The sequence below is a fragment of the Hirundo rustica genome, chromosome 1 (assembly GCF_015227805.2).
Source record: "Hirundo rustica isolate bHirRus1 chromosome 1, bHirRus1.pri.v3, whole genome shotgun sequence".
In the NCBI taxonomy this organism is placed as follows: domain Eukaryota; kingdom Metazoa; phylum Chordata; class Aves; order Passeriformes; family Hirundinidae; genus Hirundo; species Hirundo rustica.
The window spans coordinates 60,473,632-60,500,217 of NC_053450.1; the positions used below are offsets into that span (position 1 = coordinate 60,473,632).

General features: G+C 40.3%; 1 protein-coding gene across 5 annotated transcripts in view; it reads right to left on the reverse strand.

The window, feature by feature from the left end:
* The window catches only part of MBP (myelin basic protein), a 107,952-nt gene that overhangs the window by 38,433 nt on the left and 42,933 nt on the right, over positions 1–26,586 (reverse strand). For all 5 annotated transcript variants that reach the window (XM_040057680.2, XM_040057697.1, XM_040057689.1 and 2 more), the window contains one exon: positions 14,751–14,841. In XM_040057680.2, the coding sequence (XP_039913614.1) occupies positions 14,751–14,841 (91 nt within the window). The remainder of the gene's footprint in view (positions 1–14,750; positions 14,842–26,586) is intronic.

Here is a 26,586-nt window from a genome sequence, read left to right on the forward strand (position 1 = left end):
AAAAGACATCCTGCTGCGGAATAGGTCTCAGTCTTCACTAAAATTTGTTATTACAGCAGAATGGCCTCAACAGCCCTAAGCAATGCTATTATCCCAGGTCATCTCATCAATATCCATTTCTGCAAGGCTTGAATATTCACTGGTATGTGGCTTGCAGTGTCCCACATTCAAGATTTAAAAATCAAAAAGGGAAACATCTGAATTACTTCAGATTGACCCTTGGCATACGGACCTTTTATCCCCTCTATTTTTCTTTTTCTGATGATCAGGGAGCAAGAAAAGAGATAGATCGGCTAATACTCTTTAGAATGTTTGTGGGAGCAACCAGGTTAATAATCATCAAGAAGTTCACCAGGAGAACTTTGTGTGTTTGTGGTAGAGAAGATGCTAGAAAGCAGCTGAAGTAGTGACCCCTGGTAGCAAAGGAAGACCACAAAGAGAAGCGGATAAGGAAGAAAAGGAAGGAAGCAGCCAGGTGGAAGGATGCAAATGCAGCTAAAGAAGGTCTGGCAGAAAGAAATGCATCAGCACGTGAGAAGAAAATGTGGTGAGAAAAACACACAAAAAAGACTGAAGGTAAGCAAAAGCAGACAACAGCAGCAAAAGAGTGTAGTCACACAGAAGCAAACAGTCACAGTGAAAAGGAAGACCACTGGGCTGGAGAAATGACCTGGAGCATAAAAGCACAGTCTGTGGTACAGATTCTGTTTACAGCAGGAGGATCTTTAAACTGCTTTAAGAAAAAGCAGGAACACCAGAAAAGAGATTGGAGCGGTGGCTGGGGGGGAGATTTAAAAAAAAAAAAAAAAAAAAAAAAAGGCACCAGGCAGGTTAAAACACAAAAAATCTCAAATATTTATTTTTGCAGCACCCTATTCCACTAAAACCAGGGATCTGGTAACAGCTCAGGCTGCATTTCTCGACTACCAAACCAGTTTAGCTTGAGACAGTAACAACAAGGTAACATAAACTCTGACTTTCCTCCTCAGAAAGAAATCATGGCAACCAGTGACCCTATTGTGCTTTGTTGTTGCATAATTGTTAAAGAAATGCTTTCCGACGCCCTGTGAGAGGGGGTACTATCTCGAAAGCTCAAAGGGATTGTTCATTTGATCACTAAGCACAGTGTTATTCCAACCACTCATGCATGCAGAGAATGCCTCTATTCTTATTTTCCCCTGAGAGCTGAGGTCATCTGAGATATGTTGGCTATCACATACAAAGGCTGAGGTAGAACTGCTGGCAGGACAATTTAAGTTAAGTGTTTTCACAGACCTGGAATTTCTCTTCTGCCTTTTTGGACAAACTCGCCGACCACCGCGCCAATATAAAAGGTGTTAGGATACAAGCAATCCTTTAGTTAAGAGATCCAGGCTTGAGACCCTGTGTGCTGAATGGTGAAGCAGTTTTAAGAATGACAGAACAGATACAGATGTGTTTCGGCTCCCAGATCCATCTGTCTCTCCCCAAAGCCTTGGGCAGAAACCTGAAATTGCATTTGATCCAATGTTCTTAGCACAAGTAGATACAAACATGAGGGGGGAAAAAAAAAAACAAAAACACAACCCCCACACCCAATAAGAACAACAAAAAAAATCTGCAAACAAATCTCCCAAGAAACTACACTCTAAAACACAAGGGAAACCCCAAGGGAAACCCCAAACACTAGGCTAAGAAACTGCACACAAAGATAACGACATTAGGAAAGAATAAGGTTATTCCATTCTGCCCTGTTCTACAATCTCCCATACAAGATTTATTTCTTACCTCTTAAATTTTGTTTTACAATATTTCATTCAAGTCACATCCTTGGGATGCACTTTAACGACTCTTGAATTGTTTTGTTGAAAACATTAAGCTGTTTACCAGTAATCTCAAAAATGAGATTCACGCCTCTTACCCACATATGTGTTAATTTAAAAAAAAAAAAACAACCAAACAACGAAACAAACCACCTCTGATTCACGCCACTTTAACACAAGCAGCATACAGGCAAGAACTCCAATTGTTACTATGTGCTAAAACCTACAGAAAATTATGGGCTATCCAACTTACACTTCAGAGAGACAAGGGAATTGCCTATGCATCTCCGCTGTGTGCACATTACTGCTCTCTGAATTAACACACAAACCAGCCTAGGAATAAAACAGATGAACGTACAGAGCATGAAACTACATAAATATGCCTTATCAAATTCCTCTCCCTAATCCAAGTTGTAATTTTATCCTCCCCCCTGTGGAAGACACAGCCTCCTAGCACGGTTCCTTATTTTTGTGTATAAATAATATCCTTAAAATACATGCACTATTGCTACCACAATGCTGTAAGGAGATCTGAAATGTTATAAAACCCTACACTTAATGCAAATTAACTGCAATTTTCAGAAAGACGTGACCTCATTAGCAATTCTACAAAGAAGAAATGTTAGGATATTTCACTCAGATAAAAATGGCACTATTTGCACAGTGACAACTTTCCAACATTCTGAGAACCTCCAGATCCCTTTTTATTCTCTAATTAAAACAACAAATAAAACAACTAAATAAAAATAGCAGAAGTATCACGTAATTATATACTTCCTCAATGAAAATGAATCAGCTAAATTAGAGGGGTTATATTTTTATTTAAATCAGGATATTTGAACTATGAATCTTGCCTTTAAAAAATACATGTCTTTATGGTGCAGTGTTGCATCACAATTGTGTTAACACAAGCAGACTAACAGAGATGGAGGAGAAAATTCCAAATAGCTCCCTATGTCAAGCTATCTTATGTTCTGACTTTTCCCACAATTCATTCCTCATAAGGAGCATGATTACAAGACTCTGAAAATACACAGGGAGTTGAGTAGAAAAGCCAGGTATTTGAACATGCCAGTTGTGGCTGGGTGTCACACTCACTAGCCAAAATAGTGTGTGCTTTTAAATAACATGCTGATTTCGAGACATTCACTTCTGTTTTCTCAAGGGGCAAGCTCCACAGATTTCTTTTTCTTATTTTCGTTTTAAATGGAATAATGAAATTAATTTGCAAGAATATTTCAGTCTCAGAAATCCTCTAATAGGTACCTTTAGGTAGAGCTAAAAAGGGTCTTTTTACATGAGAACCAAGAAAATACAGTGGAAAATGCCTCATATTTTCACTGCAGGAGACATTTTTAATCAGCACATACATTAAAAAAAATAACCTGTGGGTGGCAAACAAGTAACTCAGAAACTAGAAGGACACTTGTGCCTCCTCATAATTATTCAAAATTGAACAACAAATTGCAAGTCAATATAAAAAGACTGTTGGGCTCAAGAGAGGAATAATTTAAATGCCTGCCTCCAGGGAGCAGCCACTCACAGAGCTGTATTGCCACAGGTGTGACATTGCTGCTGTCATTCTGGTCAAGAGCAGCAGCAGCATTTGGAGAGGCTGCTAATGAAGTACAAATCCACAGAGAATAATCGTGCTGTTGAGATTCTGCTACTGAGTTTACCCAAACAGAACAGGTTTTATCACGAAACTGCAGTTAGTCTGCAAAACCTAGAGCAATTTGGTTCTTGTCTTACAGTTAAGAGCAAAATACTCTCGTGGTGTAAAAGCAGCCCGACTGGCAGGGAAATACCTCCTCTCAGAAATGGGACCAGCAGTAACAGGTGCAGAGCAACCTTGTTATGGTCTGATGTTTACAGACCAATAGGCTCAGCGAGGTCCAGTCCTCGACTGGGTGCTCCTGAAGGATGAACAGTGACTGAAGTAATGCTGGGAGTGAGTCTGCATTTGAATTATGGTACTTGGGTAACAGAGGGAAAAAACCCCTGTGTTACCATGAAAATAATGAGAGCAGCTGAAAAGAAAAAAGAAAAATCCCAAGCATGAATGCATTTAGAAGTCTTAACTCCAGGGCTTCTAACTTTCAGGAAATTCCTCAATTTAATCTCACTGATCTCTCCAATTCACATCCTGAAAACAGGTCACTAAATATAAACTACAATCAGATGAGCACTGATTTTAAAACAGATGCCCAATTTATAGTTGCTAGCAAATGGAATCAAAAGTCACATCTCTCTGCTGAGGCCTGGGGGAATTTATCACAGAGGAGTGACAAACAGTTATTTTGCCCAATCTTCTGATTCTCACAGTAACTCCAGATCCACCAAAATACCTCAGTCAAAATCTGGATAGTAGTTTGAAGTGTTAAAGCATGTTCCTAATTCTGCTGAAATCTAGTGAAGTTCCTCTATTAATTCTCACTTATTATTCTTCCTCTGCAGGTTGTGCAGCTCATGACAATATTGGGCAACCACTGACCTCCCAAAGCAAGGGTGGAAAAGGAAGAGGGAAGCTCTCCTTTTTCAGAGGCCTTAGCAGTTTGTGGTTTCTGGTTTTATTTCAAGCATGAATATTGAAACAAATTTTCCTTCAGATCTTCGTATCAGAATTACATATTCTGAACTAGAGCAGTAAAATTACCTCAAGAAATTTTTGCAAATAAATCAAAATAAATACATTTTCAGAATTTGTATTTAATGCTGACTATGGTACTCAAGCTTGTTGTATAATTGGAATCCACACATCTATTGCCTAGTTTGTAATAGATTTCCTGTGTTGACAAATGCAGAAGGAATGTGATACTACAGCAATAAAATCTGGAGACCAAACAAGAGGGTCTTGTGGTCATTTTAAGGTTGGCCAGTTTATACATAAGATTGAACATGATACACAAAACAAAGGACAGCCTGAAAGTAAGTAAAAGGGAACAGAATAACACTACTGCCTGCTCCTGCCGTAGCCTCGCCTTAAAAAAATTACATTTGCTCATTTTAGGCCTGATGCATAGCTGAAGCAAAAGGTGGCAAAAATTTGTCACGTCTATACCTAATCCTGCCCAAAAAGGCTTTCCAAAAAATTCAGTTCTCTCATGGCAATAAATGTCAAAATTGCAATTAAAACTTGGCCCATCCGTTCCGGAATAAAATTATCTGCTACTCGTGTTTGACTTTGGGCTGCAAGACGTTGGTAGACCAGAAAATGGAAATACCTGCCTGCCTGAAGCTGCCCCAGTGGCACGCTCAGTGCCTGATGTGAAAGGGTGAAGGACAGCTACCTCCAGCCTGCTGGCTGAGCTGATGAGTTCAGATACCACAGATCAGAATCTTCCTCGGTAGAAACCTGGGCATAACCATAAGTGTGGTAGGAACTCAGGCATGACCACGACACAGCTCGGTTAAAATCAGCAGAGTCGCTGTGCTGAAGAAGCAGGAGGTCCCATCAGGGTAAACAGAGGCACCACATCCTGATAAACATTTAGGGAAGCAGGCTTATTTCAAAGAAGGAATCATTTGTCAAATGTCAAGTATTTCTTTTGGAAGCTTCAATATTTTAATTTTGTCTCCACTGAGTCCAATGAAACAAAGTCTATTTATTGTAACATAACATGGTGGCTTAATTAAATGCCCAAAACCTATCATCACTTTTGTTTCAAGAGGCCATTCATTCACATTTCCACAAGCAAAGGTTAAAAGAAAACCATATTACAGATATTTCAGAACAGAAATTAGAACTGCGAATTTATCTGTAGACTGTTTCTACTGAAGTCATTTGAGATAAACATATTTAAAATTATTTTTTCGCAGCCCATGCACGTGTTTAAACAACTGAGTTTAGTCTTTAGAATGCTGATTTTTACTGCAGTCTTCCTGCAGCAGATTACTACGATGCACAGCAGAAATTTTAAGATGCTACAGCAAGAACCACCAAAAAGGAAAAAAAAATTCAAAATGAATGACAGCTCCTAGAAATCACTCAAACTAATTTAAAAGTTGCCGTTTTGATGGAAACATTTTAATCCAGCGTAAAAATGGCTCCTTCTAATGAAGTAGGACTATTAAAAGGACTAGAGAAGGCCAAGCTTTTCGTTGGCAACAGGGAAGGGAAGCATAGGGAAGGCTCTAGAGAGGGAGCCTGCTCTGAACAGCCCTGGAAATAAAGAGCAGCATTATCATGGCTGTTCCCTGCTCCTTGCAAGGCTTGTGTGCGACTGCAGTCTTGTCGCCACCAGGATGTTTCTGTACAAGTACCAGTGTGTGCACACCAGTAAATACTAGTCCTTTTCACTTCTATTTTCCTCATCAAAAATGGATTATCTCAGATGTGAATTTCTGCTCTGTTCCTCCTTGTCAGCGCTTAAAGGGCCACGGTCCCACGCCTAAAACTGAACTATTGCACAAGTGCTGTCGTGTTATGTATTTGAAGGAGTTAAGCCAAACCACAGTCAGCCTTCTCGAACAGATGCGTAACAGAAAGCCACAGCTTCAAGTATGGATTGGATTTCCTGCCTGACACGGTGCTGGAGCCCTGGGGTTTCACAGAGCTCAGGGTACAGCGATGGGAGTGCCAAGGCCAAACTGACAGATGCCAAGTCCTGTACATTTTCATTCACTCATTCAAATGCTCTGTATTCCTCCTTGCTTTCACTCTCCACCACCATCAGGTTTCATTTTCATTCTTGTGGACGCAGTTGCAAACGCCATACATGAGGCTGAAGCACAATTCAGTTTTATCCAGCATAGAAATAAAAATATTTTGTCAGGGTCACCACCAAAACAGCTTACATGGGATGTTTACATCTCATTTTCTACTTCCATAATCCTTTCACAGTGGGCTTTCTGCTGCTTGGCTCTCCTTCCAGAGCCACACTAACACACCCAAGATGATATTTTTGCAGAACTGCTGCTGGACAAGAGGATGCAGCTACAGTGGCTCTCTCCCTGCCCTTCCATACTCTTTGGGCATCAACCTGAGCGTAAGAAAATCCACAGGTTCTTCCACACTTCAGCCTAACCCTTTAATGTTGGAAGGAAAAGTCAATGGATTTTTGATTTTTCAAGCTCGATTCACTGTATTCATAGTTTTGGCAAAGTCAATAGAGCTAATTACAGTACCATGAGTGAACATGACTTAAAGGGGGGTGTGAGTGGGAAGTTATCATTAAGAAAACTAACCCAGAATTTCTTAGGCCCACCAGATCCTGGCGAGGAATTGGAATTTCACCCACTCAACAGCACACTGGCTGGGAAGCATCAACTTAGCACTGGCATACTCTGTTTATGAGGGCAAGATGTTTACCCTTTTTCCCCTTGGTTTTTGTCTTCTGCATTCAGGTAAGAAAAAAAAACTGGGTTTGGTTATGTCTTTCTGTCTTTCATGCTGTGTGCTATGGGCAGCCTAATGGAGGCCAGACACACAACCAGAGGTAATTAAGGGATGCAGACCATCAGCAAAGTGTTTCTAACCAGGGTAACTGACTCTTTAAAGTCTGAGGAGATCCCGCCGTTTTAGTACAATATCTGCAATACGACATTATTCTGGCTCAAATCAGCTATTAAGGATTTTTTTCTAGAAATTGCATAACGAAATTCCATAGATTGCATTATGCAGGAAGCCCAAGTCGATGGCTTTGGTGTTTTGTTTTTGGTTTTTTTTTAAGACACAAAAGTTTTATCAATCTTAGCTGCTGTTTCCATATTCTCCTAATATATGGTACAAAAACTCCTTCTAGTTCTCTTCTAGCCACCACATTAAAAAGTGAGCCACGTTGTAATTAAAGTTTAATGACAACATCTGTTTCAGCTAACCCGACAGAAGAGTGGTTGGCCCACAGAGAAGTATTCTGCTTCTTCTTTCACTCAAACCAGAACTGAGTGGTTATTCAGACTCAAAAGAACTGGAAATGGGACAACAGCAACATTTCAACTTCTTTCTCCAAAATAAGGATCTTTCAGAAGCACTTTTAAGTCATTTACAGATAAAATCCTGCCTTAACCCGGCAGGATGGGACATAAGAATCAGTGACAGAGAACACTAAGGACTTCTGTGCACGCAGAATACTCTCTTGGGCTGCAGCCTGCTAACAGGACAAAGATGACAAAATACACTGGGAAAGGAGTAATTTGCTTCATGGCTAGCTAATTAGCCAAAAGCCTCGTATCACCACCCAACACGTGATATTTAGACCTCCCTTGGCCATCCTCGCTTTTACATTCGGATACAGTGCTTGTTCTGGATAACAATAGGATGGTAAATGCCTATTTGTGCTTCCTCCTATCCTGCATGCAGGCTTACTCTAACGGAATAAACAAGGAGGGAAAAAAGCACCCAGGTCCTGTACACTGTATAGCAAGCATTAAAATAATGAATAGGTCATTTATTGTTTATGTGCTGATTAACTATAGCAAGCACAGCCCACCGCTGCTGAAAATACAGCAGGCATCGCTGTCTCAGCTCCACGCCTATGCTAATGACCCAAGTAACAAATCCAGTCCCTATGATATTAGAAAAACCCAGACCTCTGTTAGGTATGTTGCTTGCATGTGGTACATAAAAGAAAAAAAAAGAAAAATCATACCAAATCAGAGTTGTTAGAATGCCCTTAAGTGCTTGTGAATTAATTTTGTAGCAAACATCAATGACATGCAAAAAGTAATCTTAAAGATTTAGATGATACTACTGTAAAACACTACATTAATTAATTAATGGCCTATTAACTAATGAATTAGATGTCCAAGAGCTACCCTTACTGTTTAAAGCATCAGATTGCTGCCAGGAAATAAATAATGTTTGAATGCTACTTTTAAGTAAAGAAAAACCATACAAATGAATCATAACCAAACCAATCACAGAACTAATATAGAAGTTGCAAATATCTGTACTTTATAAAAACCTTCAAACTTAAAAATTACAAAAAACCCTACCAGCTGCTGCCTCCAGACCCCTATGGGTCTCTTTCCACCACAGCACTTCTCCAGTATTCAGCTTCACTTGTCCATATGTAAAAACTACACACAGTTTGCAAAAAACACTTTATGATTTGTAAGATACACAAGATTCAGCCCTTGCCCTAAAAAAACCCATCTGCAGGTAGGCATAAAATACCACACCAAAAAGGGAAAGCTATAAACCGTACCTCTGAGACCCAACAACTTGCACAAAAAATAGCAAGCGGGTTGTTTTTTTAATTGAAGTGTGTATCTGTTCTTTCTACCTCAGAAAGCTAACCCAGGGTGGCTGTTGTAATTTTGATAAACCAGTGGTCTCTGGATGAAAGCAGACAGGCCAAGTCTTGCCAGAAACTAGGAAAAGGAAAGAAAGTTAGGGAAAGTGGAACTATGTGGATAGCTGGAAAACCAGAATCATTACTTAGCTTATAACAAAAACCGACAGGACACTAAATTCTCCTATTTGCCTCTCAGGCAAGAGGAAATAACTGCACCACGGTAATAACACCTATTTTAGGACCATTTGCTGTCTCACCAGATTGATTATTTTTTGTGTAAGCTTGCCATTATTTTGCATTAAAGTCATAGCTTGTGTTCCACAATTGATTGTGTTTACAATGAAAGAAGCTTCCCAGTAAGGTCACTGAACTGCAATAACCCTCAGCTTTTAGCCAGCTCCTGACAGGACTGCATCACCTCCTGATAAAGACCTTGGGCCTTCCAGCTCCTCCCTTTACATTCTGCCTCCTCCCTTTTTGAAGTGAGAATCAAAAAGCAAAAATGGGTACAAGAGTGACATCCATACAGATGTAACATACAATCATTTACATTCTCACCTTTTTAAGTATGTTCTGTAAGACCTGAATACAAATTCTCTCATTTAATCCTTTATAAACCATCAATAAACCCTCATCCAAGGAAAAAAACAAACAAACAAAAAAACCCCTACAACCAAAAAACCCAAATTGGCATTCAATACACAGCATCCAAAAATTCCCATGTTTGGATGCAGTGGGACCATATTAAGGAAGAGCCACGGTGAGCATGACTGCATCTGTCAAACCACGACAGATGGAAGCTTCATGGAGAGAGAAGTTCCTCATCCTGCGTGGGTTTACACAACTCCTCACAGGACATTCTGTGTGGGACACAGCAGCAGGCATCAGCATAAACAAGCATCGGGGTGAGTCAGGGTCACCATGAAATTGTGCTGAATGTACATTTTCTTGCTGTATCTCTGAGCTCTGCACACAAAAAGACATCTCAGGACGTACCCAGTACTGCAATTCGAAACAGCAGAATGGCAGATGGTGCTGAAAAAGCTCTACAGTAGGATCCCTCCTTTTAGAGGGGAGGAAAAAAGTGTTAATTTAGCCTCTTTTTAGTAGAGAAACCCAAAGAACAAACAAACCAAAAACCAAAACCAACCAAACAAAAAGCCCCACCAACAACAAATAACCAATGCACAAAACCCCACCCCCAAACCCAAGCAACAAACACCCAACATCTCACAGTACAACTCGAGGCACACAGCATGAATCCCTGTAAAGCTCTAAGCCAGAAGAAAAATGGCCACATCCAAATACAATTTTAGACTTGATCTACAAGATAAAAAAGGAAACCTTCCAGTTTGAAAAGGTCAAGTCTTACTCTGTCTTCCCAAGGAAGATGGTTTTTTACCATGAGGGTGGTAAAACACTGGAGCAGGTTACCCACGGAGGTGGTGGATGCGCCATCCCTAGAAACAGTCAAGGTGATCATGTACAGGGTTCTGAGCAACCTGATTTAGTTGAAGGCATCCTTTAGTTGAAGGCAGGGGGTTAGGACTAGATGGCCTTCAAAGGTCCCTTCCAACTCAAAATATTCCATCATGAAAAGTTAGCAGATTTTGACTTTCACTGACATCAGAAAGGCACAACATACACAGCTCCCCCTACAAAAAGATCTTGCATGTAATTTTATGCTAATTCAACCCTATGGAAAAAAATATAAAGTTTGTCTGAAAATCTGCCTTTGTCATTTTCCAGGTTAATGTAATAGGGAGTGCACCAAAGAAAGGAAGGTCCAATCCTTCCAGTGGTCAAAGTGACAAGTTTGTCACCTGCTGCTTCTGCCTGACCACTGTAGAGTAGCACTGGATCAAATAAACTTCTGAAAATATTCTCTGGAAGTAAGGCTGAGTTCCCTCCTGACACATTTCTTTAAACGCATAGCACCATAGCCAGCAACGTTCTTCTCTTCCTTGGGCTGAGATGTAATTCACAATCCTTTTCTGACTACATACTGGTTGCAACAGAGACCATGTTGACTACGTGCAAGTTCCACAGAAGTTTGTAGCGAGCAAGACATTCTAGCTCCACATCACAGATGCATATTCAGTATATATCAGACAACAGAACTCTGTTGGCTGCCACAAGAAAATCCTTTCAAAGGGCAAACAAAACTAACTCTTGTCAATTCAGAATTTCATAGCTGCAAATGCCACCACTGTGATGTCTTTTTTCTCCCAATACCCTTAAGGCTTCTGCTCCATTTCTCAACTCCATCCTCCTGTATAAAAAGTTCATTGCCTTTGAGAATTAGCTGTCTGAAATGTAAGACACACCTGATTTGTTTGTTTCATAAAACAGCTTGTACAATGTGGCTTCACCGTTGGCAATGTCATTTCATCTACACCCCAGTCTAAAAATAAACATTAAAGAGAAATGGAAAAAAAGCCTTCTGGAATGGTAATTCCCAAATCTAACCCATACAGAGAAGAAAAACAGTAAAACTAAGACATTTATATGTGTTGACAAGTGTCCCTTCACAGCAGTGGATCAAACCTGGCTTGAATCTACAAAGAATGCTGTCAGGTCTAGCAGACTTGAAACAGAACCCCCCACTTGGCTCCTTACCATCGCGATATTTTCAATCAATAATAATGTGTTTGCCTCCAAAACTGGACCCAGCTGATAGGGACAGCAGAAACCACATTTACTCCAAAGGAAGAATTTTCAAAAAAACCCCAGGGAATTCAAATGGTACAGTTCATCAGGTATCCTCTGTACAACAATCCTTAGCAACTGCATCTACTCCATGCTCGCCACAGCAGAGGAAGCTCCCTTATCCTGAAAGGCCATTATTGTCACCTGGTCCACGCCAACCCTAAGCCTGGAGAGTGAGGAGACGAGCACCAGTCGAGAGATTTCTGTCTCCTTTGCTGAAGAGCCTTGGCTCTGGCAGTCCCAGGGGCTGGCAGCTGCTGCCACCGGGTGGCTCAGCGACGAGGGACAGCCGCCAGCGCCTGCTGGCACCCGCACACCGGGACACAGAGGGCAGGCGGCTCTCCAGGGGCGCTGCCCCTCTTCAAAGGGCGCTCAGAGGCTGCGCCAGGCTCCTCTGCTGCCCGTGCTAGCCTTTCTGTAGGGGGTGGCATTGCCCAGAGAAAGCTGGGGGAAAGCATCTCTGGGGAAGATAAATAACTCGCAGAAGACAGTCATCTCCGTGAAAAGAGAAGGCTGAGCTGCACCCGCTCAAAGAGACTGGAGGCTATCAAAAATTCTTCAGAAGAGGGATTCTAGTCAAAGCTGGAGCTATAAATTAACCAGCTATTGGTGCATACTTGATGCTTGGTATAATTAGCATCACTGGGGAAAAAGAAAGCAGAAAGAAATGAGGGATAGCTTGAAATAAATCAAGCCAGAGGAGGAATAACTGAGCAGGGTCTGTAATCATTTAAGTTACAGAACAAATAACTCACCTAGGGAAAACTGGTTCAAGCTTATCCTTTATCCCTATAAGATATAAGGGTATTTTAAGAAATTGTCCGGAACTGCAGGGAAAGGCATATACAGCAGTCATTCTCAAGACAACATGAAACTTGTATCTGCTAAAATATTCTCCCTGATTCTTACTACAGTGGTTTCATTTGCACCTTCAGTCCACTTTGATTTCCTCACTTGACCAGGGTGAAAGAAGATTATAGACTCAATTTGCACCATACCTCCTCTTTTTTACCACCATTTTGACCTAATCTTAAAATAAATAATAATAAAAAAACCCAACAGACTGTCACTTGCAAAATGGTAGGAGGGTTGATATAAGATACTGTAGTCTGACTGGTTTTGGAGTTGGAAAGAAATTTTCCTCCTTGTCGTGTCAAGTTATCAAAAGGCTGATCAGTGTCTTATGTTAGATAACCAGCCCAGCTCCCAGATTCGGAGCATGGAAAAATTTAGCAGTCTGTTAGTAAATCATTAGCTTTAAAGACCACATAGCACACTGCATTGGTGACTTCAATTAGTTAAAGAATTTGTTGATCCAGGGTATGGATCACTGGATGCTGAGTTTAAACCTACCAACAGTGAACTTCATGCTTGGTTCCCATCTTTAAACTCCCAGTTCCCACATGAACCACAGGCTTGACTAACTACTAGGTTAGCTCACTGGTACATGGGACTAGTGATCAAAATATACAGATGGTTTAAATGCCTGAGATTTTGTTGGTAGAAAGAGGCAGATGAAGATCTCCTTGCTTTGCTGTCTCCTCCCCTCTCACAGAAAGAAAACAAGAGATCTGCGCTCAGAAAGGACACAGTTTGAGATGCACATTACACCGTGCCATGGGGCTTTATAACCAGTAATACTGGATCTACTGCAAATAACTGGCAGAGCAAATGACAAGGAAATGAGGTAATAGCCTCAGCAGCCACTTGATAAAGTTGCAAGCTAGTTCTAAAGTCCACTCGTGGATTCATCAGATGCCGGCACTATATGATCAGTGTTGGAAATTTTCATACCAGGAATTCAGGTTCACGTGCCAATCACACTACATTATGTCACTGAGAAAAGATGATTTTAAACAAAACCAGCTTAAATGGTTTCCATATATAGTAAGAAAGACTAATTATTAATTATTCATGCTCCATTCCTTTTGTACCTTGAAAGAAAAAAAATCCTTACTGTATTCAAAAATATTTCACTCACCCAAAAGTTTTCAAGCCAGTCAGCCTTAGTAACGTCCACATGATCAGCCTTGCCCTAACCTCTCCTGCATTAATGTTAAACTACTGCTTCTTTATTGGAGTTCTGTCAGCATAAAATCAACCTAAACTTGTAATAATAAGGTTTCCCTTATCAGGAAAGGGTTCTTCACCCAGCAGGTGGTGGGGCACTGGAACAGGCTCCTCAGGGAAGTGCTCACAGCACTAAGCCTGACAGAGTTCAAGAGATGTCTGCACAATAATCTTAGGCACACGCTGGTTTTTTTGGGGTGCTCTGTGCAGGCCCAGGAGATGGACTCAATGATCCTGATGGGATCCTTCCAACTCAGCATATTCTATGATTTCCTGTTTTCCAAAACTCAATGCAGAAGAAAAGGTCAAATGTGACTTTAGGATCATATCAGCAAGATATCAAATATCAGCAAGACCTATATGGAGAGCAGGGAAGGGATTCACTGAAAAATACCAAGAGAAGCTCATTTAAAATAGGCCTCTGAGAATTCTCAAAGGTCATCCAGTCTATCCTTCTGGCAGCAGATGATTACATCAGTTTAGACAGTTACTTGTCTAACCTGTTTTCCAAGGCCTGCAATGATGAATCTGCACACTTTCCAGATGATGTATCACAATGCTTTAGTATTTGTTTCTGTATTTCCCTTCCTGACATTTGATCACATCTTTCTTTTTGCAGTTTTAAGAATTCACTGCTTATCCTCTCCATTATGGATGGAGAAAAGTTTGTTTACCCTTACTGCATAAACCTTTAATTTTGCTGAACATTTGGATTCAATCTTTCTTCTCCTCAGAGATGATTTGTTTTAGACTGCTGATCCATCTTTGTTTTCTTCTTGGTCCTTTCCTCCAACTTCCCAGGTCGCTGTGGGACTGTACAGTTTGCACACAAATGCTGTGCATCAACATTAAGTAGATCACTACGTCTTTGTGGGAATTCCCTTTGTACTAACACATCAAGTAACATTTTCCACTTCTCGTAGTAACTCACCAAATACTTCATTATCCTCTGATGACTGCTGCGTTAGTCTGGCTGCTTTCGGACTCTCCTTAGCTGCTTCCTCCACCTTGGTTTCAGCGTTCTGTAAAACAAACATTTACTGAGATTAGTCCTTCCTTTACAGCTCTCAAATATCTTAATTATATTCCTAATGAATACAGATGGTTTTGTTATCTTTGCTACACATACGTGGTTTTGCAAAATATTAAGGAAAAATACTCTCAGAAAACCCTGATTTTTTTTGAGTCTGTTTTAATCTGACTAGACTACATAAACTGGAGAGTTAGAAAAGATACTTAAACAAGAGAGAGATCTTAAACCATAAGAGACTTGTAAGTTTTCACCTTTCCTCCTCATACTTAATTTTATTTCTATTGACATATTCTATGTTGACTTAGTGAACCAAGAGATCAGAAGATAGTACACAACTATTTCTCCTTATTCAGCAAAGGCAAGTGAGATAGAGCTTCAAGTCTTTAACCAATTCATGTACTTGGGTGTTTAAGGCTCAAGGACTTATCTATTTCTGAAAGAAGTCTGCCAATTAGCTGCCTGGTGTTAGACTGGGCCCAGAGATAAATCGACAGCTTCAGCGCTTAACTTGCCAGAAGTTAAAACATTTCATTCCCTAGCTAGGAAAGTCTGAGGAAAACATAAGCTGTGAAACATTGAGTTTTAAATATTTATTTTGCTACTAAAGAAAAAATGACTCATGTTTTAAAAGTGTTTTACTTCAGTAGTCAAGAGAAATATATACACAAGCTTACAGCAATGCAGCCAGTAAACTGCATAAGCAGTCAGCTGTTGAATGATGGATATGAAAGGACTGATATGATATAAAATATTACTGGAAAGAGTTGACTAAAAGCTGAGGAAGGAATGAAAGAGAAATACTATATGCCTATGCTTTTTAAAGGATACATATTGCTCTATTCAAGTATGTGCTCATTTGGAAGACTTTGTGTGATGTTTTGAGAAATACAAATTTTAAACACTGACAGATATTTGAAAAGGCTGCTATACAATCTGTTCATGAAAAATTACCATCTCTGCTCTCAGAAACATAGCACACTTCCAAATTTCTCTTATTTTCCCTTATTAATAACAATAAGGAAGGTGTCAGAAGATACGTAGATTAAGTCTGTTAACCTCCCTATAGAACAGAAGAGTGCAAACTTAAGGCACATAAACTCGAGAGACATTGAAGCAAGACAGCAGGAATGTTCAGAAAGAAATGGAAAATAGACCTAGCAAGCCTACTGGTGTCACACAGCAGCTGACAAGAACTGGGAAAAGCAGAGACAGAGAAACTGCCTCAGAGGAACAGCAGGTCCTTCCTGAAGCAGGAAGAACTTGTAAAAGTGAAAGGATTCTGCACTCCCTCAAAGCACCAACCTGAGTGTGCCCCATGCAGAAAACCCATCAGCTCAGTACCTCTCAGAGCTGAGGAGGGAAATCAGTTTTAGCAGATGCTCACCTGGGTCTGGCTTGACTAGTGTCCCTTGGGAAGATGGAGGGACACAGTTAGAAATCAGTAGTGGCTATACTGGGATACAACTTGCTTTGGGTAAACAACTTCATGATCAGCACAATTAACTTAAGTCCTGTCCCCAGAATACAATCTGCCAGTTGTGCAGCCACACAGTTTGAAATGCTGCCCACTCAGACAAGGGACATACGCTAAGGTCTGTGCTGGCTAACAGGATCACCTGCATTTAGAGGCCACTGATTTTGTAAATGTTGGACTTGGGTTCTCCATCCTATTTTAGTTGCTCTTTAGTGAGCAGCAAACCAACTGCATCTTTGCTGTCCAGAGAGATGGAGAACAGCAGTCAACTCTGAAAAATAGCAGCAGAGGACATCTGCTACAGCAGGGTAAGTCAACCCCAGAGGCAAAGAAAAATGCTAAAAATTGTGTCATCGTGGATGAGACAAAATTAATACATTGAGATGATCAAAACTTCGGGGCTTTCCCAAATGAAGGGGACAGCTGAACTGATCAGAGCTATTGCTCTAGGCTTGGCAAAGACGATGCTTGCTGGCTCCATCTTTAATTGCATTTCATCATATTTAGTGTATGGTAAAGGTGGTGGTACAGGAGAGGGATTTCTGCTCTTTATGCTCTTGTTCCTCTCGGGAGACAGCTGAAAGTCTGTAACCTGCTGCAAGGCATCAAGAGCAGCAGCAACAAAACACTATCCAGCAGACACTCAGCTGTGTCTGTGAAATGTGTTGTCACTCCAAGCTCTTATCAGGGAGATGTTTGCATCCCTTACTTTGAAAACAGGGTTTTGGCAATCTCAGGGAAGTTAGAAAGACTGAACCCTGAGACATTTTGGTTTAACTTAAATCACTGGAAAGCACTACACAGAGCTGTGCTGTCTACTCCCTGCATAAGGCACAATGTTGGTGTTGACAGATGCCAGCTCCAAGATGCTGACAGCGAAGTTGTGATGTACCAGCCTAAAACATGACAGTGTATCGTTGGATATAATTCTGCTTGGCATGCCTTCTTAACCAAAATGCAAACTTTCAAAAGACTTATTTTGCTTTGCTTTTTGCATGGAAGAATCTACTCAACACATTACTGCTGGCATATATAATACCTGTATTACCAAAACCCATACTAGACATATCACTGCAAAAGAACAATCAATGATCCAGATGCTTCAAACCAAGATGTACTGAAAAAAAGTTCAATACAAGACTTGGTCAGTTGCTTGATTCTTTATTCTACAATCCTAAAAGATTTTAAGTGTCTCCATCCTTGCAATCAATGAAGAGAAAAAGTGAAAACACATTCCCTTTACACAGCCTGAGCTGTGTCAGAAGAGATTCTTTACCTACAGTTATAGTGTGCTTTAGCTGGTTATAAAATAAAGGCCCTTTGTACATAACAGAGTAAACGTAATTCTACCTAGCTCGTTCAGGCTGAGTACTCAATACAATTTCAGAAGTGATGGGGAAAATAGATTTATTTTACAATATCAATTCCCAGGAGAGTAGACAATACCTGATTTTAGCATGAAATAAGTATTATATAAGCCTAAAATCACAAAAAAACCACCCCTGTCTACCTGAAAAAAGCACCTCTTCTACTACTCATGTTCCAAAATACCATAAAACACCTAAGGAGCAAGCCAGCAGCTACTGCATCGTAACAGCTGGTGATGACAGACTACAACCACTTCTATTATTTCATAAAGCAGTTTCAAAATGGGATGTGTATATACACTGCAGCTCTATATGCATGAGTATGTATATATACAGCTACGCTTGAGTCAGACCTGATAAAAATTAGAATTGCATTATAATCTGCCTTATTTTTAAAAGATGTTTTTGGCCCAGCTTTCCACTGTAGCTGTCCCCTGGTGCCTTCTCACTTCACCTGTTTTCGCATTATCCACAGTGTCCACATTACACAACATTTTAAAACTTTGATAGGTAAATATACAAATAATAAATAAAAAATAAATATACAAAAATATAGTAGCTATCAAAACATTCGCAACAAATGAACAGCAATATAAAAAACGTTACATATACACCCATTAGTGCAATAAAAGGCTACTTTTTTGTTGCTATCAGTGCTTACTTAGATGATCTTTACTTGCGTGGGAAATATTAAGAAATCCTGAGTTACAGTGAGCTGTGTTCTGCAGGTACTACAGTATGAGGCTAGGTTAAAAAGTGAAGAACTCTGCAAAATGTTCTTGATTTTCCACTTCTGCAATGTTATTCCCCTTAAGTCTACCATGCAAGGCTACCATTCATTTAATATTCATAAAATGTATAGATGATGTTCAGGCTACAGTATACTTTCAGGAAAATCTATACATTGTCTCTTCTCAGGCGTAACTGATTTTCCACAGAGTTGCATGGGGAAACAGTAAGAAAATTCTTTAAAACATGAATATGTGCTCCTTCGAAATTGTGACAGTAACAGGATTGAGAGACAAGTATCAGTAAGTTTGCCAAATGCATGGATGTTTCCCTAAATACCAAATACTGCTCCAATAAGCAGGGCACAATGTAAGTCAAACTTAAGAGTCATAATTTTCCGATAACGATTGTATTCTGCATCCCCATATTAAGTTTTAATTATGTTCTTTTCATAAAAGCTGGAGAAACTCCTTGTTAGTTCATATCAAGAGACTTCAATAAGTATCAGAATTTTTAGCTCCTTTTCATTGAGAGGAACTTCTGCACACACAGCTTAACACAGTCCAACAGATGAGATGCTGTGGACAACACTTATTAGCAGCAGGAATTCATGGAATGGCAGCTGGCTCTCTTCAGGCGAGCAGAGATCTCCTGGGCCTGCATTAACAACTATGTTCAAACATATTCTTGAACTCCACCATCAATTCTTCTTGAACATGCAGATTTCCCAAATGCCTTCCCGCTGATACAGAAACTCATACACACACTAGCAAGCACCAGGCCTCTTGCACTGAGGGTAAATAGTCAGTTTTAACAGTGTCACACTGGCAGATTTGGACTCCTCAAATAAGACTACTGCCATCATTCAGAACAAGGTTATGCCAGACTAAACTTGTGCTCATGCTATCTATACAGCTCCAAGCTCTTGAAAACATTCCAGGAACTCCTACACCAGTTCATTTTTTAGTCCCCACAGGCCAAGGAAAGGATGAAAATTTTATTATTAATTTTCATTAAATAAAATAATTCCTTTAAACATCAAGCAAATCACAATCATTATCTCCAGCTCTCTATTACACTTTGTTTTCTCAGTTTAATTTTCATTTCTACACATTTTTTACATGCAGTTTCTAAGACTCATGCAAGACTCACAATATCCTCTACTTCATGGTTTCTATAAAATTCTATATGTAATTATTTTTACACTCCTGCACGTGTGACAAAATCTTATTTAAGGTAAAAGAAAGAAAAAAACCTGACAGGGTGATGGAAAAAGAGAGGGCTAGAGTTTCCAAGGACAGTCTTCTGTTCCTCTCAGCTTCAACAACACAGTGCTAATGCTGCTGTCACAAAGGAGACTTTCAAAAGAAGTTGCAAACAAAAGGATTCTCATCACTAACCCCCAAGGCAGACCAAGGCACTTTGAAAAAAGGTCTGAGATGCCTCAAACACATTATCCAGGTCTTTGAAGAAACTAATTCCGTCTATTTTGAGACTTTTAAATACCAGGGGGTTGAAGTAAAAAACATTGAATTCCAACTCAAAAATTTGCCGTATGCATTACGGTTCCATGCTATTTTGCTATGTGCTTCCCTGCTTTTATGAAAGGAGTTTTAAAACTACTTCTGTTTGTGGAGAAATTTCACAGATTTCACAGAATATTCTGAGTTGAAAGGGACCCACAAGGACCACTGAGTCCAACTCAAGGCAATGGCCATACTGGGCTTGAACTCATGACTTTGGTGTTATCAGCACTCCGCTCCGTGTTCTTACAAACTGGGTTAATACAGATTATATCTCGCCTTTAAATGTTCCTGACCACACTGGGGCTCTCATATTTTTTAACAGAGGTCTCTTCAGCTCAGAATGTTACAGATAAAGACAATTAATTGACCTACAGTGTGCTACTTGTCAGCTTTTACTAGTCCCTTCAGTATTCCCCTATACTGAGGACAGAATTTCAAGCACGCAAGAGGAAGAAAATGAGAGTACATTAATGTGTCCCTACAACCCACAGAGAAAAAAGGCATTTGGGACTGTTAAAGTGTTAAATGCTCTTAAAATGACAGCATTCATTTTGGAAACAAAACTAAACAAAAAACAGGTCAGACAATCCTGTGCAAGATTCAAGAATTTTGCATTAATACTGTGAATTGAAAAAAAAAAAAAAATTATCTCAGGTGCCCTGTGCACAGGGGCAGAGGGAGAGGAAAAGCTTTGTGAGTGACCTTTTACTTTGTAGATACTCTAAGATACTGACAGGATCAGAAATCCTCCTAGGACCACAAGGAATTTGCAGAACAAGTAAAGACAAGACACGAAAACACGCTCTGGGTCTATATTTCCAATTTCAAGCAACTGTCTGTCACTCTGTGCACATTAACCCTGAAACCATACATAGGAAACCCAGACGTGAATCACATCAAATTCAGACAAGTACTGGCAGGGCAATGACTTGTTTCTTTCTCTGCCAATCCCACCCTGGTCCTACAGAGCAGAGCAACCATTCCCACACAGCTGCACAAGCAGCGCACCGGCAACATAGGAAGAAACTGTGAAGACCACTACAAGGGCCTACACCCACACTTGGGAACACAGGGAGGTCCAACAGCCTCCAGAACACCTGACCTGGAACTAAAGTTATTAAAGAACACGTGGCACCTGCTTTGAGCCCGGGCAGGTTTCCTACAGCTCCCCTGCAAACAGCACCTGGCACGTTGATGGATGCAGCTCCTGACCTCCCGAATCAAAGAGGAATCGTAACAACATTCAAGGGACAAAATCAACAACAGGTACTTTGGACACCAAGCACAAGAGCACATGTCTCTTACAAAAGGTGTTCAAGCTGATTTCCAGAACAGTCTGAAAAGTGACAGCTGTCAATATCAATGCCTTCACAGCCCACTCATCATCTTTATCTCATCTAAACTGAGTGCAAATTTACTTTCCTTGAAGCACTTATTTTAGCCACATACTGAACAACTGCAAATATTTCACCCTCTCTGTTTCTAAAGAAAAGGATGTGGTTTAAGTCATAAATACAGTGTTAATGCTGCAGCCTCAACCCTCTGTGTACCACCCTACAAGCTTCATAAATCCATTGAACAATGTCAGTGTCTGGCCCCAGCAGACTGGTAATTTTCAAATGCCACCACATGAGGTCTTTCTGAAGGGTTGTAACAAAAGTGTACAACAGCAATCCCGTTTTCTTCACAGTTAATGAGATCACTTCTATATTATAACATTTTGATAAAATCTGAATTCACATATACATATATATATACACACACACATATATTCATATATATATATATGTATCTCCAATATACCAGAAAAATATGCATCTGACTATCTATTGTAAAAGCACAACAGAGATGTAAAAACTAGCAGCTAGGTACAGAATGATGCCCAGTAGTTAACAGGGGGGAAAGAACAAACCAAAGCCATTTTTTAAAAAGTGCAAAATAACAATCCACTAGCCAGGGAGTGATTACAAATATTTTGGGCATTTAAAAATACCTTTCAACCCTATACCCTGAAGTTCTTATACCAGAGGTCTCAGTTTGGCAGCTTGCAATGAATAAAGATCAAAATTATTGTGGCATAATTAGAAATCTTCAGTCTTGAATCCTTCTCAGGGGCCTATAGAGGACTGAGTTTGGCAGTAAACCTGGTGATTTGCACCTTTTATCCACAGGAAGAGATGCAGAAGTGGTGGCAGCTGTCTGTGGGGAGCACAAGGCAGTGGCCTAGTGGGGCACTGAGCAGCACCACAATCCTGGCTGGGAGCAGCACCAGGAGAGCTCCTGCAGGGCTCAGTGCCATGCTGCACCTCCGCACCTGGACAACACAGCACAGCAAAGAAAGCAAAGGCACCCATAGCTCTGCTACACCTCCCTGCAGGCGATCTAGAAACAGCTGGCCACAAAGGAGCACATCTGGGAGACTGCATGGCTCCAAACCGTGATTCAGTGCAGAAGTGAACTGATGTCATGATACACAGAGGAAAGGCTCCGGTCCTTTTGCAGAGTCCCACCAACCATGGCTATGGGAGGCTGCATCGCTGCATTTGCATGATGCTTACGGTTGTTTAAAAAAATAAAAGATAAGAAATTAGGCCTGAAGCAGTGTCCAAATCTGGTTCATCAAACCTGCAGTAACCCAGGAACAGGAAGATACTCAGTTGCCTTAGATAAGTACAAAAAAAAAAACCAAAAAACCCCCCAAAAACCCAACACAGTTAAATCCTATTCACCTTCTCCCATTATCTCAAAGGTATTTTGAGTGAAATATATTATAAAATGAAAGCTTTTGCAGAGCATCTCAGAAATATATTCACTGAAAAATTGTCAAACCTAAGAACAGTAAACAACCATTAGAGATTAACCTTTCCTGCATTACCAGCAAAACATCTTTTCTCAGCCCCTAGGTGTGAATATGTTCTGGCTTTTGCAGTACTCCAATTGACAGTGGACAGGTATTTTTGACAAAAACCCAACACAGCCAATATCTGGACTCTGCAGCTGGCCTTAACGTTGTTAAGAGAAAACACACGAGGTTCCCCTTGTCAACATAAATTGTTGACTCCACCGGCCTGCAGGAGCGAAGTGGAACATGTGACCGTGGGGGCTACAGAGAGCTGAATCACAACTGTGCCAAATAAATATGCACAGCAGGAACTCAGCACCCAACAGGAGAGGTTAGCTCTGCCCAGTTCCCCAGCAGCAAACCGGGCTGCAGGGAAGCCAGAACTTCACTTCTGGTATTTTATTCCTAATGCCATTACGTGCATGAACCAGTCCTTCAGTATGCAAAATAATTACACAGAATATGTGTCTGGGTCATTTCCTCAACACGGATGCAGACTGGTTCTCTTGAATAATAAAAATATCTTTATAGCGCTTTCTCTAAGGTTACAGAAAGAAGACAGAAACAGTAGCAGCTTTAGAACACTTTCTCACTCTTCTGCTCACCATGGGCAAGGGATACAACAGAAAAATTCAAATCCCCTTTAAGCTTAATGAGTATGAAACACACTCTGAAACAATTGCCAGTGCATACCAAACATGAGCGTTCAGCTTCTTGAATTTCATTTTTGCTTCCAAGTCTCTAGCTCACGAAGAAAGAAAGCTCAAAAGCGGCTATGTAAAAAGCATTCAAAAACATTCAAAATTACATCCCCTCAACTCCCTAAAAACTACCAAGACATTTTCAGCTTTTATAAAGCAATATTTACTTTTATTTGCCAGGTACTAAAAGAAGAATTAAATTTAACATCAAGTAGTTAATTTTAGAAGGGAAATTTTTCAGTACACTGGAAGTGCTTTAGGTTACTAGCCTCTAGCCTCATGAAGTAAATTTCTAGGCCAAAGCTAAGAAAAATTGCACATACAAGTTGCCTGATGCTAAAATACATTACATTTCCCTGCAGGATTTGTAGGCTCAAAGAACATTCTGGCCACAGTACTCATCAATGTTACTGAACTGTGATAAAAGAAAATTAACAGACGTTTCTTAAATTTTGTACAAAAGGTTTTTTGGGGGCTTGAGACTTGTTAGGAAAAAGACACTTTTGCCTTTCCACAGTGGCAAGATATTGCGACACAGACGTTTCAGCTCATCATTAGCATGCACTCCTGCCAAGATCCCAACCTTCTCCCATCTCCAAGGAACGTCCTTCCCTCCTGACCATACCTACAAGCTGGGCTGCTCCCAAAACTTTTAGGGCCCTCATGGAACCAGACAAGGAGTGAAAGAGGGGCTAAAAACAATCCATCTTAGTAACATGAGGGGAGAGAAAGGGAGAAAACGGAACCAAACCAGCTCTCGGGTGCAATCCAACAGAGAGCCCCTCGCTCACTCCAGCCAGTGTGGGAAAAGAAGGTTTGCTATGTAACTCTTGGTTAAGGGGGAAGCTCCCAGGACTCTGCCACCATAAAAAAACAAGGCCTTGCTGTGCACTTAGCTGCCTATGCACCCAAGACAGAAAATTACTTTTCCATTTCCCTGTTTGATTTAAAGAGGCCAATGTTAAATGCACGATCTTGAAAGAAAATGAGTTTTATTTCTCCATGCTCCCAGAATGTGCTTAGGTCCTCTGTGTAGTGTAAATAAATGCACAAACACCGCTTAGAAGAAAATGCTTTCAAACGTCAAGACTTACAGGGTCAATATTTACAAGATAATCAACACAACTGCCTTTTTCAAAACGTAAATAAAGATTTCTTTTCAGATAAGAGCTTTCAAATGCAGCTGGCGTGGAAGCAAGGGTGGTTTTTTTAGTTAAGGGAAATTGATAAAGGCACAAAACAGTTTGTATAATTGCAAAACAATGGTATGGCATCTTTTAACTCCCATGTAAGTAAATTTAAAAAAACCATCAAGCATACAATATGTGAAGATAACAAAAGACATTGATCATGTTATCAAGAATCACTTTATCAATACACTACTGTGTCAAAAATAGCTCCCCACTATAAGACTACATTAAAAACAAAGGGAAAAAGAGAGATTCTATTGAAAAAAGTGTTACAAACATTAAGATACTAAGTTTTATCAAAAGTTTGAGTCTAATGCAGACTCACCAGGAAAGTTAAGACAATAGGCAAAACGGAATATTTGCTTGATAGTTAAGGGAACCAACCTCTGCCTTCGGCCCTGTTACATTCTTTCCAAGGTTCTTCTTGTCTGCATCACCCTGTGCCCTTTGCTTGCCAACCCATTCCATCACTTCCTCACTTTTCTGTGGGTTGTCATCTCTCTCTCCCTTACTTTTCTTCATTTAAAGCTCTCCTCACCAGCTTGGCCAGCCTGTTGGCAAAAATGCTTTTGCCTGATTTGGCAAGATTCAGGTAGATTCAATCTCTTCTGAGCAGTTCTTGACCCTCAGAAAGGGTCTCCATGGTTGTAAAAGCCAAACGCCTGTTGTCAACATCAGCTGTACAACCAGTTGTTGACCTCCAGGATCCATTCACTTCTTTCCAAGCCCTACGCCCTGCCTGGGAGGACCAGGGAGAAAACCTTGGCTCCTGTGCCCCTGTTGCTCAGACCCAGAGCCATATAACCAGTGTCTGGATCCCCCTACCAATATCAAGGCTGCCCATGTATCAAGGAAGAAAAGCAATAGGGAGTAATGGCCCAAGGATTTCACAAGCCCCACCAGCCTCACCACAGCACCATGGACCCAAATCTCTCTCTAAAAGAAAAAATACATGAGAAGGAATGACAATGTGCACAGAAATATAGTTGCACCTCACATAATGGCCTTGGATATAGAAAGACAGGAAAGAGGCACCACCGTGAAGTGTATGTAAGCTTTTTGTTCGTCTGATGTCCAACTATAGGCTCACATCAGGCTGGCCTTTCTTCCAGCAGCAACTATAAGCTTTTCAAGCATAAATCAACTGCTAACTAATAGACAGCTGTAAATGGTACATAAATAAAACTACTTACTAGAAGACAGACGAATAACCTAAGAGATTTCCTAAGAGACAAAGAATATACACTGAAATGTATGCAATACTTACCTGAATATTTTTTACAGAGCAACTCCAGAACACCTTTTAAAATTAATTTACAGTTTTGCTTAAGACACTTGAAGGGAGCACAATGAGGATCTCTTCCTCATTTTTCCTAGTTACCTTAACAACCACAAAACACAAAATCTAAAGAGGAGATTCACCGATTTCAGAAATATTCTAGCTGGCAGTCATTTTTCAAGAAACTGTCTAAACTGGACCAGAAAAAGTGTCATAAAGGAAATAACTCAAAACAATGCACCTAAATAACACTAAAACAATAGAACCCAAATCAGGAGAATGTCAAAAAAAATCTTTAAAAAAAAAAAAAAAAATCCACTCCAACTCCCCTCCACAGCAATAGAACACAAATCCCTCAAATTCTCACAACACAAATAGAAACTGCCCCTATTCACTGCTTGCTTTGACTTCTGCATCCTTTATCAGGAAGAGAGGAGCAGAACCCTTACTGGCATAATCATTTCCCTTTGACAGTGTTCATGTGCACTGAACATGTGATAGAGCAGCTTTGGTGGGCACTGGGAGTCCAGCCAGGGTCAACCCACCACATTTTCAGAAAACAAACAAGAGAACAATGCTTCCCTCCATGCTTTAAGCCAACACAGAAGCACTCTCACAAAAACTAC